At 39.8% G+C, this 16,675-nt stretch overlaps 1 protein-coding gene across 1 annotated transcript in view; it reads left to right on the top strand.

Annotated features, from left to right (window-relative positions):
• The first annotated feature begins 657 nt into the window (after positions 1-657).
• TRAPPC9 (trafficking protein particle complex subunit 9) overlaps positions 658-16,675 on the top strand; it is a 489,725-nt gene continuing 473,707 nt past the window's right edge. Inside the window, exons 1-3 of the mRNA XM_074144728.1 lie at positions 658-1,241; positions 11,097-11,242; positions 14,226-14,354. Coding sequence (XP_074000829.1) covers positions 658-1,241; positions 11,097-11,242; positions 14,226-14,354 — 859 coding nt within the window. The remainder of the gene's footprint in view (positions 1,242-11,096; positions 11,243-14,225; positions 14,355-16,675) is intronic.

Here is a 16,675-nt window from a genome sequence, read left to right as displayed (position 1 = left end):
TCTAAATATTTAAATAAAAAAGCGGAAAACATTGCATGGTCCTTCTGATGAACCCGCCCTGTGTTTTGAGAAAATGACAAGGTCACTTTTTCTCAAAAACAAATGTTTTCTGCACCTGATTTTCCTCTTCCCAGCCTTATGCGAGCGCTGACAGCTGTGTAAAGTTTGGTCATTCCGATGTGGGGTCTGTTTACATCCCACCTCACACAGTTTTGTGTGTTTCCCCAAGGAGTGGTGTGGAGATGGGCTGGAGAGCCCGAGTCCCAAAGGACATCCCTTCTGAGGTGGTGCCTTAGCAAGCGTTTAATCTGGGGCTGTGGCAGGGAGAGACTCTGCTGCCCCGTCTGTGAGGTCGGCTTGCGTAGCTGCACAGTGAATGGGTAACAGATTTGCTTGGAAAAACCTAATTTACAGTTTTTTGTTTGTGGTCATACTGATACGTGACTAAGAACAGTCATTGTGCACCGTGTAACTTCATCAGTAGGCTGCATGATTGAAGATTTAGTAAAATGATGAAGGAAAGTATTAGTATTGTAGCACATATATACGGGATGCAGAAGTGTTTAGCATCGAAGGCCTGGTTGGATTCAGCAACGAATGTACTTCTGAATGTTAAAAAATAATACACTCTTTTCTCTTACTAGCAGTTGATGCAAAATGAGTGTTCCCGACTACATGCAGTGTGCTGAGGACCATCAGACTCTCCTGGTTGTGGTGCAGCCGATCGGCATTGTACCCGAAGAGAGCTTTTTCAGGATCTACAAGCGAATTTCAGCAGTGAGTCAAGTTAACGTGCGTGACTCTCAGCGTGTGTTGTACATCCGTTACAGGCACCATTATCCCCCAGAGAACAACGAATGGGGGGATTTTCAGACACACCGGAAAGTTGTGGGGCTGATAACTATCACAGACTGTTCTTCTGCAAAGGAATGGCCTCAGACTTTTGAAAAATTCCATCTTCAGAAGGAAATGTATGGTTCTACTCTCTACGATTCCCGGTTGTTTGTCTTTGGGCTTCAAGGAGAGATCGCTGAACAACCCCGCACAGATGTGGCGTTCTATCCCAGTTATGATGAATGTGAAACTGTGGAGAAGAGAATAGAAGATTTTATCGAATCCCTCTTCATAGTCTTGGAGTCTAAGCGGCTTGACAGAGCCACTGATAAGTCTGGAGACAAGATCCCGCTCCTCTGCGTTCCTTTTGAGAAGAAGGATTTTGTAGGTCTGGACACAGATAGTAGGTAAGCAGCTATTTTTGTCAGCTCGTGGGTCTTGAAAAAATATATGTGGCAATTGCTAGCCTTTACAGCAAGCCTATTAGAAAGGACAAAGTGTAATTTGTTACTGTCTTATTGTGTATCTCTGCTGTAATTTGAGAGAATTTAATTTCTTAATTAATTTAATATATAGACTCAAAACACATTCAATGTTTTGAGTTTATATATATATATATATAATTTATGAGGCTAATCAAATAGTAGGAAGGAAAGGTTTGACAGATTCTGCTATAAAGAAACTTTTTGCTGGAAAGCTTCAAATGGTTTGTAGATACAGAGTATTGATAAAGAAATTCAATTAACTGTGTTGAAAAATAATTTTATGTCGTGTGGAGTAGTATTTGACTAATCCTACTTACTGTGTTTTTTTTCCCCCTAAGCCTCTGTCTTTTTCATTCCTTGAAACAGTGACCATATATTTTGGTGACTGAGTCCAGCATCTTTCCTTGTTTTTTGTTTTTATTTAATTATTTGATATTCTTGACTTGTCTTGTTTTGCTACCATTCATCTCACAACTGTTCTCTTTGGTTTTGTGTATGTAATAGTTTGTTTTGTTGTTTGTTTGTTTTGTTGTTTGTTTGTTTTGTTGTTTGTTTGTTTTGTTGTTTGTTTGTTTTGTTGTTTGTTTGTTTTGTTGTTTGTTTGTTTTGTTGTTTGTTTGTTTTGTTGTTTGTTTGTTTTGTTGTTTGTTTGTTTTGTTGTTTGTTTGTTTTGTTGTTTGTTTGTTTTGTTGTTTGTTTGTTTTGTTGTTTGTTTGTTTTGTTGTTTGTTTTTTTTTTTTCCACGTCACATTTTTCCTTCCTAATCATTCACATGCTCATCTTTTCAGATTTGAGTGTTACATAGTTCTTGGATTAGGGATTAGGAATTCTGGCTCGCTAGCTACGGGCAGGTGGAAAATGGGATTTGACTGCAGACAGCAGAGTCAAAACAAAAGGACAGAAGCAGCCACCTTCCTTTTGTCTTAGGAAGGATAGAGGTGTGGAAGCCCTATCAAAATACCTAGTATGTGTGGCAATAGTGTCTTTCACATCTGTCCTGTAGTACTAGGGATGCCAGTGGTGGTTATTGTGTGAAAAAGCTCAGAAAAGACTCAAAAGTATCCAGGCTGGGTGTCTAGAGCTGCCCAGGTAGGCTTGGGAAGCCGCCTGATGATGATAATCAGCTCTGCCTGCATAATTAGTCCTAGCCTTAGAATCTCTGTATAAGAATGTGATATATTAGAAGAAAATATTCTAAGTTTTTAATTAGTTTGAAGCCCTCCATTAGATTATCTCTGGTTGCTCGAAGGGCCAACAGTACCTTTCTCCCCTGCTCCCGGTCCTCTTTGCTGGTGAATAGAACAAGTTGAGCTTGCTTGGACTTGCTTATCCAATGTTGTTCCCTACTCAAGCTGCTCTTTCAGTGTTGCGGTTAATCCCTGCACTATTCAACTTTCATTAGCAGTAAAAATGATTATTTTATTGTTTTTCATACTCTGCATGGGCGGTAAGTTCTTGTAGACTAGATCAGCCCTCTTAGAATCTCAGCTTTAATTACTCAGTTTAGATGAATGTTAGTTGAATGCAATCACCAGGATTTCCTGTTCCAATTAGTTAGGAAAGCTACAAGTTTTGGTCATGAATCTCAAAATCAGAATTAATTATGCTGTTCAATTGTGTCTCCTAAATAGTATGCTTCCAAATTGTATTTTGGAAGCCAGTTCCTGACATAAATTACTTATTTATGAGCAGTGGCTGTGTTGTAGCCTGTGGCTAAATATTTCCTGTGAAGCTCTGAACTGGTGAGCAGCTCAAATGACAGGTAATGCATTTGTCCATATCCAAGAAGATATTTTATGCTTTTACACTGAAGAGTTGAAACAGATTTAGGGTGATGCTTGAATCCTTTGCAAAATGGAAGTTGTATGACCCTGGATCTGTAAAAAATAGGGTTTTATCCAGAGTTAAGCACTGGTTCAGGTATGGAAACCTAGTGGTTTTCCAGTAAGTCTAGATCAATGGATATACTTTAAATGTTTGTGGCACTTAACAGCTCAAAGAAAAGGTGTTAGATAGACTAATCTTTCCTCTTTCCATTCAATAGTAAGAAAGTTTTTCAACTTTCTATTTTGCTGTGGAGTTAGTACTCCTGATTGCTTAAAATTTAGGATTTATATACAAATAACATAAGCAATCTGAATTAAAAGATATTTATATTCAGTTTAGTACTTTGCATGGCTGAATAAGGAAATACTGCTAATGCCTGGATTCTTTTTTTTTTTTTTTTAAATATCTTTGAGTTTTGTAACAGAAAGGAGAAATTTACGTAATCCCAAGTAAAGATCAGTTGTATTGGAGAAAGGAGTTGTCCTTGACTGAGTTAAATCCATGTCCATAGCGTACCTGAGCGTCTCGGCACAGGGACTTTTCATGAAGCCTGATGCATCTCTGCTTCTGTGTTCTACTTTGCAGAGATTCAGGATCATGAAATGTGGTTGAACTAAAATCAGTTTATTAAACTAACCTGTGCTTTCAAGCCTAAGTCTTTAGATGTGAAATGGTAATCTATTGCATTTTAGTACTTGGGTTGCAATAAAAGGTTTATACTGTAGCATGTTCTCTCTTGCAGCGACAGATTCCCTAATACTTCCCAAAAGTATTGCGTTAGGTCATAACGGGGAGATAAAGGCCTAGAAAGGACCTTCTTCAACTGAGTCCAGTTTCTGTTTTATCCAGGGTGCTATGTTGTATAATTCTCTTCAGGGTGGAGGTGAAGGTTCTCTGAATGCAGAGAGGGCATATGACAACATCTGGTAGAATAACTTTGGCTACTTTGTTGGTTTTGAGACTGTCAGCAATAATGAGTTTAAAGAATGAAATAAAAAAAAAAGGGTAATGTTATTGAGATAGAGAGGCAAATGAAACGGCTTTTTCTAGAATGGGTGGAAATTTCTAAAGGGCTAAAGGCAAAGAATGTCCCCTTACTGTCTTTTATATAATCTCCATCCCTTTTTAATTTTTTTTTTTATATAATGTATCATGACCTCCCAGACAGTGTGCAACTAACTGCTTAAAAAGCACAAATATTCTATATTAAATTGATGGAAGAAGGAGGCACGCTCTCTATGCTTATAACGGAGAGTATATGCCTTTGCTGCTGTAGTTGCAGATGTCTGCTTAGGATAAATAAGCATATATTTTCCTGTAACTTCTAAAGTTGAAGTGAAATTTCACAGAGTGTGGCAACTGGGTTGATATATTGAATGAAAGTATGTTAAGAAGTTATATGGGACAGAGTAATTACCGTCATATGATTTGAAGACTAATTGAAGCTACTGAACTTCTTTTGTATCTTAAAAGAGACTTCTCACCAAGCAATTTATTGTAAAATACTAAGGTTAATAACTTATGATTAGGGCTAGATACATAGAGTTAATCGCCTCTGTTACTCAGTTAGTAAGACTAGCATTAATTTGGTTGCATAATAATTGCAACATGATTGGCTTCTTCTAAGACACAGTTCATAATTTAGGAAGATGGATTATTATGCTGCATTTCAAATAAGGTAATTCTCAGAAAAAGTGGAGCTGATCTTTGTCTTTTGCAAGTTGCTTGTAAAATGAGCAGAAGAGACAACATTCCCAGAACTTGTACTGAGGTGACAGTATATACAAAACCACTATATTATTTCTGTAGAGGAATTTTTTTGGCTGGTAGAAAACCTTACGTATTAAAAATAGTGGGATAAAGTCCTAAGAAGTTTTGAAGAAAGATTGTCCTGTTAACTAGAAGTTGTAGGTCTGGGCATCTGACCTTGGTTTAATTCCTAGAGCACTCAGCCAATAGGTGATCCTGGCAAATCTGTTAATTTTTCTTTCTGTTTCTTCATCTGTAAATTAGGTAAAATATTTATATGGTCACAGGGCTGCTGAGGATAATTGGAAAAGTTTCTGAAACCAGTTGAACTTGGTAGTTGGTTGTAGAGGTAGGGAGGCTGATTGGAAAGAATAGAAATGCAGATTTTCATGGCGATACAAAGGTCCTACAAACTTGAAACTAGGAAACATACTTGCCAGAAATACCAGAAATCCCATTTGTTTAATCTTTCTATTTTATTTCTGTTTTCAGCTCAAAAAAACCCAAACGCATACTCGTGTATGATTATAAGTCTGCTTGGATAAGCTCATTTTAATGTTGTTTGCATCAGTTTGTGTCTTAGGTTCTTTCTTTTTTAATACTGGTAAGGCATTCATTTAATACCGCTGAGTGATGCGAAAGTAGGGCTCTATTGATAGATGTATCTTTCTCTACACAACATCGTAGATGGGATTTGTTCACTGATTTATCAAAGTTTATGATATCTCAGTATGTGTATGTGGGTGTTAATTTTCTTTCTGTTCTCTGTCTTTCTAATTTTTGTTTTGTTCCTTTCTTTTTTTTTTTTCCCCCCCTTCTTCTCTCATACTGCCCTGTGAGTTTGTTGTTGGGTCTAAAAAGGTAGGCTGTGATTGCGTATATTTAAAAATAGTTAGCTTTCTTCCATGTACTGCCTTTCCACTCCGCCTTCATTGCATATTTTAGTGTTGCTTTTTATATTTATTTTTCAGTACACACAAAAATAATTGCTGCCTGGAGCCTTACTACTGTGGTTGACCCCTTTTGGTGCATTTAGCAATTATATTTGGTAGCAATGCTGAATTTTTTTGTAGGGCACACATAATTTGCTTAGGCGGCTGCTGGCCTCTGGAATTTGCTTTATTTTTTAAACTCCAAAGCCATGAAGCTGTTGCTGCCCGTGTTTGGTTTCCAAATTCAAAAGTTCTGGCAGTCGATCAAACGCCATAGCTGTGTCTTTTAAGTCTGGATAATGTTATGATTGGTGATATCTATAGTTCTGCATGCTCATGGGAATTGGCGGAATTTGATGGAAATTTTTGTTGAAGCATTTTGCATGAATACTTTTGCAAATTCATTTTGCATGTTTCTTCTTTTTAAATTTAGCCACTTTTGACATTTTGAGGATCCAGAAATTCCTTCAAACCTGTTGCTGGATGGTTTGTAGCGAAAATAAATCGTCTTGAAATATAATACTGTTGCTCTGAATTTTCCATAAAATTATCCTGGGATCCTAGAAAAGAGCTGGGGACGAAAGGGTAAAGTGTGTATCCTATACAGCAAGTGAGGTAGAAATGGAAATGGGGTAGAGTAGTGCTTTTTGGTTCCTGGAACAGATTTGTTGTCTTCCAGTTTGAAGTAGTAGTCGTGGTCACTGATGGCGATGATCGTGGTTATTATTCTGAAGAGAATATGAAGAGCGTGTTAGGTACCAAATTAAAGCAACTAACTTGAGAGAATAAGATTTTAAACTAGTTTTGTAGCCAACAGTATGTGTACGTGTGTTGAGGAGAGGACCTTCTGAAGAGGAGTTTGGATGACTTGACGCTATGGAGTATCCCATGTGTGGTCCAGTGTTACGTGGAATTGCCTTCCCCGAGGATATTTCTGAGTGGGTCACGCTCCGGAAGGGGTTTCTGATGTGTCTTTGAGTGAGACTTGGGTGTGTCCTTGAGGCTCAATGATTTAAATAATCTTCTAGAGGAAAAATAAATAGAAACAGCTCTTAGCAGTAGGGTACTACAAGGAGTAGACCTAGAAAAAGGCTGTCACTTTATCTTGGATAAAGTGGCAGTTAATTTATGTGGACTTCCTGTCATCAAATAGATTAGGATTAAGCAGTAGAGAGCCAAAATAATTAAAGTGTTTTAATAAGAAATAAATTAGAACATATTTATAAGCTTCTCACTTTCAGCTTTGTGGTCAGATTCTTCAGGTAAAGCTGTGAAGGAAAACTAGCTAGGTATTAAAATGAATAATCATAATTTTATGCTTATATATATATATATATGCATGTATGATTTTTTCCATTAAATTTGCACCCCAGTATGCATTGAAGAAGCAGTCACTTAGACACGGTTTTAATGACCTGACATTGTAGTTATTAACTTTTTTTCAAAACAAGCTTCCCAAATACAAAGTAAATTAAGTTTTGGTGTCTGTGGAGAGTGGGTTTCATTTGAATGAAATCTTTACCTTTTGTCTTTGTGGACACACTTGCAGTAATGAGGGTAGGGGGAGAAAAGCCTGAATTCATTGTACTTAATTGTGAGGGCTAAATTTAGACACAGTTTATACATTTGTACAGTGCAAACTTGCTCTATAATTAGTGAGAAAATGTTTTCCAGGAGGATGGTGAAGGCTTGCAGGGACTGAAGGAGATAGATCCTGTCTTGGCACCACATTTCAGACCCTAAAAGTAGGTGGAATGAATTCAGTCGTTGAATAATTAAGAGCAAAATTCTTCATTACCAGGAATAAATTATCTACTTGTTTATAAATAAGGAGAGTTTCAAAAAGAGAAGTGTTTTGTATGAGCAATGTTTATTGATGTTTAAGCGAATAAATGCATTCAAACTTTGCATATATTGCCATATGCATAAATCTTCAGCAAAATTAGGTATTGATTAGGAAGAGCTGTTGGTGAGGCAGTATGACTGGAGTGATTCTGCTATTAGGTCCTGATTCAGGAGTCTGGCACCATTTCTTTTCCTTTTGCTGTATGACTCATATTTATGAACTTAATCGTATGCAATCTGGAAAAAATACTTAAAAACTCTGGAGAATGGATGTTACCCTGTGGTGTGGTTTGGGGTATTTTTTTGGTGGTGTGGTCTTTTATTTTCATTTCTTAAGTTGTTAGGTTCAGGTATGCCAGGTAATCTTGTTTAGGACATTCTGTTGGGCTAAGTTTAATTGAAAAAGTATCACTACGTCTACTCAAAACTAAAAACACAGAACTGTGAGAGTCAATCTGGGCTTGTTCTTTGCATTTTTGGAACCCCCTTTTAACCAGATTCTTTGAAAGTACTTAACATATACAATAAAGAATGACATCTACAGAATTCTTTTAATTAAAATTTCATTCTCAGGTAGCTTTTATTTTAGTTTAAACCATCCAAAGAAAAAAGGTATTTTTTTTTCTTGTGGAAGTTTGGACAATGAAATTGTATGGCTCTATATATTTAGACATTGTTAGAACAAAAAGATATAGTATTGCAGTAATGTAGATAAATGAATAAAATACCTAGGTTTAATTTTTCTCTAGGAAAGCAACTTTATAAGGTAGAGCAAGGACATTCTTGCTAGGGAGCACTTTTGCAGGAGGGAGAACGGGAGAATCGCTGGTGGGCTCAGGAGAGCAGCGTTGTTCTGAGCCCTGATTTAAATCATCAGGCGCTTTGAAAGTCTGGTGTGTTTTACTTTACATCTGCTACATTTCTTTACCTGCAACTTACTAAAAAATATTCAATACTAAGGTTAGTGAATTTATTGCGTGGGGTTTTGCCCAAGTTGCCTTTTCAGTTGTACCAAAGTGTCTGTTTAATATTTTCAGTAGGACTTCGTTGGCCTTGGCGATTAATTTTGTTTGGGAAAGGAAAGAGCTTTGCCATTTATTGTAATATATAAAAAAAAGAGTAGCAAGAGAAACCCTGTCACTTCTTGCCTGAAGTGATGGTTGACATGTTGGGTCTGGGAGTGTGGAGTAGGGACAGATGCACAAATGGTTTTCCTCTCTCTCTTGCCAGTCAGAGATGGGGTGCAGGCAGAAGTCGACACATCATGCAGATCGGTTCCTAGTTGGTGGCATTGCCAGGGCTTTGGTGTCTGTGATCAGTGGTTGCACTTCAATGACTGTATCCTGTTGGAGGGAGATGAGATTTACCATTGTAAAAGAGGAAAGGAGAATCTTTGGTAGCAAATTGGAGTCCTCAACACAGGAAGGACATGGACCTGTTGGAACGGGTCCACCAGAGAGCCACAAAGATGATCCGAGGGCTGGAGCACCTCTCCTGTGAAGACAGGCTGAGAGACCTGGGGTTGTTCAGCCTGGAGAAGAGAAGGCTCTGCGGAGACCTTATAGCAGCCTTCCAGTATCTGAAAGGGGCCTACAGGAGAGATGGGGAGGGACTCTTTGTCAGGAAGTGTAGCAATAGGATGAGGGTAATGGTTTTAAATTGAAAGAGGGGAGATTTGGACTAGATACTAGGAAGAAATTCTTTGCTGTGAGGGTGGTGAGGCACTGGCCCAGGTTGCCCAGAGAAGCTGTGGATGCCCCATCCCTGGAGGGGATGGGGCCTTGAGCAACTTGGTCTGGTGGGAGGTGTCCCTGCCCATGACAGGGGGGTTGGAACTGGATGATCTTGAAGGTCCCTTCCAACAGAAACCATTCTATGATTCTATAAAATTGGTCGACTTAGTGAATCATGCTTTAAACTAATGAACTTGGGGGGATAGTGTCCAAAGCTGTGACACGTGCATGTTCATAAGCAATAGGGTGGATGAGCACACCTTCCAGAGTAGTGGCTCGTGCTCCCCGACCCTCTCCAAAGGCAAGAATCCTAAGTCCACCCACCTCAAGTGCATGTCTACCAATACACACGGTCTGGCCAACAAACAGGAGGAACTAGGGCTCCGTTCCCTGAGAGTTATGACGTCATAGGAGTCCCAGAAATTTGGTGGTAAACCTCACCTGACTGGAAGACCACAATTGATAGCAACAAACTCTTTCAGAAAGATAGGAGGGGAAGAAAAGGGGATAGAGTTGCGCTTGATGTGAAAGATAACTTTGAGTATATGGAAGTGAGCTATGGAGTCTACCAAAGTTCTGTCAAATGCCTTTGGATAAAGATTAGAGGGATCATCACCAAGGGAGATCTTATGTTAGATAATGTTCCTGACCTCCCAGTCATAAACCTTACTTCAGCTGTTCAAGGAAGTCTCAGGCCAACAGAACCTGGTCCTCAAGGGTGACTTCACATTACCCAGACATTTGTTGAGGAAACAACACAGAGGTGCACAAGCTGTTCATCAGGTTCCTGGAATGCATTGAAGACAGCTTCCTGTTACAGATGATGGACGTGCTGACCAGGAACAGCGTATTGCTGGATTTACTACTTATAAACAAAGATGACTTACTTGACAACAAAACTACCAGTGATAGCCTTGGATACAGTAGTCACAACACTGTGGATTTTAGGATTCTGTTGAATACTCTGAAGACCGATAGTAGGACAAAGACCCTGGATTTTAGAAGAGCCAACTTCGATATGCTCAGGGCCCAGCTGTGAGGGATTCTATGGGAAGCATGGCAAAAGAGCTTGTGAGTGCTGGGAGTTGAAATTCAAGAGCAGCCTCCTGGAAGCACAAGAACAGTCCATTCTCTACCAAGGGAAAGGAAAAAGGCAGAAAAAGAGATCACCCTGACTTAATAATGAGCTTCTGGGTGTGCTTAAGAGCAAAAAAGCATAGTGTCTATGGAAAGGCAACCCAACATCCATCTAGGACTACAAGAACCTTGCTTTGGAGGTTCTCAAGATGCAATAATCTCGTCTAGCCTCCTTCTCCCGTGAGAGGTTGAGTAAGATGATCTTTTGAGGTCCCATCCAACCCGGGCTAGTCTATGATTCTGTTTTATTTCACACGTGACAAGGGTGTTAAGGCACTCTGAAGTGCAGTCTTTTAGTTTTATGTGACTCTATCTGTGTAAATGCTCTGTAGCCAAAATACATGATGCGGTGCTTTTTTTTCAATATATCCTCACACTGTTGGTTCTTTTGCATATTACGCTTGTGAGAATTCATACTGGATGTTTGCTCCGAGAAAGAGAGTAAATTAATGTTGATCTACTACTAAGGAGGAAAGAAAATTGACTTTAGATGTTTATTACCTCAAATAAGCATTTCCTATAAATAATTGTAAATTGTACCTTTTACTTTGCAGGCACTATAAGAAGCGTTGCCAAGGCCGGATGCGGAAACACGTTGGTGACCTGTGTTTACAAGCTGGCATGTTACAAGATTCCTTGGTGCATTATCACATGGCGGTGGAACTTCTGCGGTCTGTGAATGACTTTCTGTGGCTTGGAGGTACTAGTGATGACAGTGAATCAAATAATTAGTTGCTAAAACCAAGTAAATCAAACTATCTTCTATAACTTTTATTCTGTGTTATGAAAATGATTGTGGTGGCCAAAAATCTGAATATCAGGTGTGACTAAGAATTAAGTAAAAATAAAATTTAGTTAATAAGACATGAGAAATAAATGTGTTTAAGAAAACCCACAACATAAAATGTATTATTGTAGTAAAGCATGTACTTAAAAAAAAAATTGCATGTAACTTTTTAATGCTTCTCTGGAAGGTACTTATTTTTCAATGGATGGTATGGATGTCTCAAAAATCTGTCTGGAGGTTTCTACTATGGACTGTTGGCAAAAATCTTTTGCCTTTATATCTGCCAAAGCCACAAGTGTTTAACTTTCACTAGCGCAACTTCCTTCCTTTCACGTTAGTTCCTAGGCTTCACTTTTTTCCTGACTTTTCCGTCCTCCTTTCCTTTTCTTTCTTTCCATCCTGCTTTTTTCTCTTGATGGGATATACATACAAGTGATCTTGGAGTACAATTTCTGCTTCTCAGTTTCATACCCTTTAAGGAGAATTGCTGTCTCACAGTTCTGCTTTTAGCTTTCTCATTCTCCTTGGAAACCCACTGAGCTTCCTAATGGCTCTGTACGTTGTATATTATGAAAACCATAACATCTTCTGACTTTCCACTTCTTTCCTTCTACTCTTTCAAAAGGTTAAACGGTTCAGGATTTTTCAAGCAGGAAAGGAGAACTTTTGTACTTCTGCAGGGCATGAAAATATTTTAAAGCTCATCTGTTGGACTACCAAATTATTCTTATAGACACAGAATAATTTGGATTGGAAGTGACCTCTGGAAGTCCCCAAGTCTGCTCATATCACATCCAGTTAAATCGGGTTGCTCAGGGACCTGTCCAGTTGAGTTGTAGATATATTTAAGGATGAAAGTTCTACAATCTGAGCAACCTGTTCTATCGTTTTGCTGGTCATAGCTTGAAAAAAACCCGATAACAAATCACAAATTGATCCTACATTAAAAGCAGAATTTCCTGTGTCAACTTGCATTTACCCTCATCCACTCTCCGCACCTCTGAGAAGCATCTGACTCCATCTCTTTTTCCCCACTGGGTCTTTAAAAGTAGCGATAAGATCTCCCCTTCCCCTCTTGCTCTTTAAGGCTGAACATACTCAGTTGTCTCTGCTTCTCCTATGTCATGGGCTTCAGCCCCCAGGCCGTTTCGATGGCCTTCCGCTGCCTCAGGATGTTAAATGTCTTTCTAGTACTGGGGAGCCCAAAGCCGCACACATTGCTCCAAATGTGGTGTCTCAGATGCAGAATAGAGAGGAATAACCAGTCCCCTTCACTGGCTGGTTACGCTGTGGCTGTTACAGCCCAGTATGCAGTTGGCGACCTTTATTGCAAGAGCCTACTACCAACTGCTGTTAACTTGTCCACCAGGACCCCCAGGTTCTTTTCTCCAAAGCTGCTTTCCAGCCAGTCAGCTCCCAGGCTGCTCTGCTGCATAGGGTTATCCCTTCTGAGATGCATGAGACTTTGTTGAACTGCATGAGGTTCCTGTTGGCCCAGGTCTCCAGCCTGTCAAGTTCTCTCTGAATTGAAGATCTGCCCTTCTCTTCCCCCCAGTTTGGTATCACCCGGGAATTTTCTGGGTGTGCTCTATGCAATAATCCAGGCTGTTAATGAAGGTGTTAGAGTATTGTCCCCAGAATTGGTTCCTAAGGGACACCACTAGTAACTGACAACCATTTGGACTTTGTATTGCCGATTACAATCCTTTGAGCCTGGCCATCCACCCTATTTTCCACCTGTTTTATACTCCAGCTATCCAAATCTTCTCTCATCAGTTTGGCTATAAGAATGTGTGTATATATATATGTGTGTGTGTGTGTGTGTGTATATATATATATATAGGTATGTATATATATGTGTGTGTATATATATATAAAAGAACGTATATGTAATATATATTTTCTTCACGGTGAGGGTGACAGAGCCCTGGAACAGGCTGCCCAGGGAGGTTGTGGAGTCCCCTTCTTTGGAGATTTTCAAGACCTGCCTGGATGGAGTCCTGAGTGATGTGCTCTAGGCAATCCTGCTTCAGCAGGGGAGTTGGACTAGATGATCTCTATGGTCCCTTCCAACTCTAAAAATTCAGTGAAATGCTATGGGAAACCATGTTCAAAGGTTTTGCGGGAGTCAAAATATATAACATTCACTGCTGCTCCTTTGTCCGCTAATCATCTCATCATAGGAGGCAGTGAGGTTGCCAAGTACTGATTTATTCTTGGTAAACCAATGTTTGCTGTTCCCAGTCACCTTCTTGTCCTTCATATGTTTGGAAATGATTTCCAGAAGGTTTTCTTTATAGCCTTGCCAGGGAGCTGAGGTTGATCCTCACGTTGGCCAGCTCTCTTGGCATCCATGGATGCATCTTACTGGGTTTTGTGTATAAAAACTTGAACATGAGAAGTTCCATCTAAACATGAGGAGGAACTTCTTTACTTTGAGGGTGGCAGAGCCCTGGAACAGGCTGCCCAGAGAGGTGGTGGAGTCTCCGTCTCTGGAGACATTTCAAAACCCGCCTGGACACGTTCCTGTGCAAGCTGCTCTAGGAGGACCTGCTTTGGCAGGGGGTTTGGACTAGATGATCTCCAGAGGTCCCTTCCAACCCCATATCATTCTGTGATTCTGTGATTTGTGCCCAGTTGGAGTAAGTGCTTCCTGTGTCTGTCTTCCTCTGCTGTGGCTACTGTGTACTCCTACAAACTCTGCTTGTAGTCTTGGGGACTGGGGAGGTCTGAGGGTAAACCTTACCAGTAAAAACAGATAAAAAGGACTTTTATTGGACTTTTTCATGACCTTTGTCACTAGATCTCCAATTTGAGGCATACTTTGTTTTTGTACTTCATGATCCTTCAATTCATGCAGGTGTCTCTGCTAATCTGTTGGTTTCTTTCTTTACAGCTGCTCTCGAGGGGTTATGCTCAGCATCAGTCATCTATCACTATCCGGGTGGTACGGGAGGTAAAGTTGGATCTCGCAGGGCACAAGGAGGTTCTCTTTCCGCTGAGGCAGGCAACAGGCACAGACCAGGTAACGACGGGATTTCGTTTTTATTCTGTTGGTCACCACTGAACATCTGAAAATGTCCTCCCTACTTCCTAACTCTGTAAAATTATACTGATGATTGGATAAACTGAAGGAGGAGGGTGGGGAGGGAGAATTGTATTTCTTTTTAAGACTTTTACATTAATGGCTTTTCTGCTGTTTTGGTGTTAATGTTGACGTGTGTGCTTTGCGTAGAGTTGCAAAGCTTTTGATCTCTTAATCTCATTATTAATAGTGTCTGTGTTCCTTTGAATTTTGCTGGAGGAGATGCAGACAGTTTTCATAAAGTACATATGATGTGGCAGAGCTGCACATATTAAGCAGAATAAGTTAGGGATGTTTTGTCAGAGGTGTTTTGCTATTTTAAAGTCAACATTTAATAAATAGATTTGGTTAACCACCAATAAAAAAACATATTTTTTTAAGATTTAGTATGCTTTTTCTAAACTCTCAGATTGTATAACTAATATGATGATTGTACTAACATTGGTATGGTAGACGTTCTTTGAGAAGTGGCCTCCTTAAACTCTTCTGGGAATTATAAGGAGAGTAACAGAAAAAAAAATAGAAAATATAATTAAGTCTGCGGTTCACCTGCATCTGGAATATTGCACACCATTTCAGTTTCCCAGCTCATAAGGGTGTTGGGTGTTCCCTATCTCCCATTTTTCTGCTGAAATGAGGTTGCAGATGGGCCACAAAGATGATCTTGATATAGTTTCTTTACAAAGATGGAACTCTAAGGTTTGGCAAAAGAGACGGTTGAGGAGAAATGTGAGAGCTCTATAATATGGTGAATGTCGTGGAAGAGGATGGGTAGGGATCAGAGGTTCTTTTGACAGATGAACTAGAGGACATCAAATACAGCTAGCAAATGGAAAAGAAAATGAAAGGAATTATTCTTTATCCAGTTTATAGGTATAATGTGGAACTCCTTGTTAGGAGTTACTGGATCTGGTAGCGTGATAGGGGCGAGGCTGATGCAGCTCCATGTCCCCAGGCCCAGCCAGTCGTAAGGCTGAGGATGCGTTCCCTCTAGGTGTACACACAACATATATAAACACAGCCAGAAAACACAGCGCTCATAAACACAGACAGCACCAGCGCTCTGATCCTGCGCCCCTCTCTGGCTGATCAGGATGAAAGCCTCTTAAGTAGCATAGATCCATCCAGTAGCTGGCCTCAGTCACTCAGTCTGTCCAGACAGCTAGCTGCTGGATTGACACTTCTCACCAGTTACTGGCACCTGGATTTATAAGCCTCTGAGACCCAGTACCATTCCAATTGTTGGTACTTAGACCTATGTGCACTCCCCTTATCCCTCTGTCTTCCCCTAAACTGCCTTCATGCCTCCTTTTCCCTGCCTTTGGTTCATCCCCTACACATCCTATAAGAAATCTTGTACGATCCCAAGATGTTCTTTCCCCACATCCTAAAATAAGTCCCATATCCCTGTAGGCAGTAACCCCCGGCAGTCCGTCTGTAAGGTGATCCAGCGCTGCTCACGGTAACTGATCCTGATGGGTTTCACCCCCAGACAGCTCTGTTGTCTCTGATTAAGTTGTTGGGTTCACCTGACTGTCGCTGTTCCTCTGTGCTTCTTTGTGTTGGTGGAGATGAGCCTTTAACCGCATAACTTAACTCTTGCCACACGGTGTTAAGGCTCCTGAAAGCTTCTGTGGCTTCTGGGAGAGGCTGGCTTGGGTAGTGGGAGAAAGATATATTAATTATTATAAGTTAGACAGGCCTTTGTTCTAACCCAGCACAGCTGTTTCTGTGCATACACTCGGGTTCTTCCACAGGACTGAAACAAACAGAAGCTGGGTTTAAGTGCTGGTGTAAGTACTCTTGTGTGCAAAGTGATCAAAATGAATTAATCTTAAAAAAAAAACAAAAAAAACCCTCCCATCTTTACTAATCTATAAATCACATTTTAATAAGCACTTGCTTTGTATTACGTTTATTGCGAACTCTGCGTGTTGACACCAGATAATCATGATAGTAAAATTACTTCAGGAAAGAATACTAATTTTTCATATAATATCTGGTCACTAAAATCTGTGCGTTTGGTCCCATGACCAAATGCAGACAGCGTTTGTTGTTGGCTGTTATGGTATAATTTCACACAGTTACTAACTTTTGTCCACTTTTCAATGAATATTTACCGGTAGGTGTTGCAATCCGTTCATTTATAATGGATACTCCTTCTTACTAAATGACGTAACAAATAAGTCACTGCTGTCAGAATAACTGAATGAAAAATATTTTGGGTAGATTATTGCTGCTTCTGTATAGAAATTGTCTTG

This window comes from Numenius arquata, chromosome 3, assembly GCF_964106895.1.
Source record: "Numenius arquata chromosome 3, bNumArq3.hap1.1, whole genome shotgun sequence".
Taxonomy (NCBI): domain Eukaryota; kingdom Metazoa; phylum Chordata; class Aves; order Charadriiformes; family Scolopacidae; genus Numenius; species Numenius arquata.
Note: the sequence above shows the minus strand (reverse complement) of the source record. Positions and strands in the feature narration are given on the sequence as shown.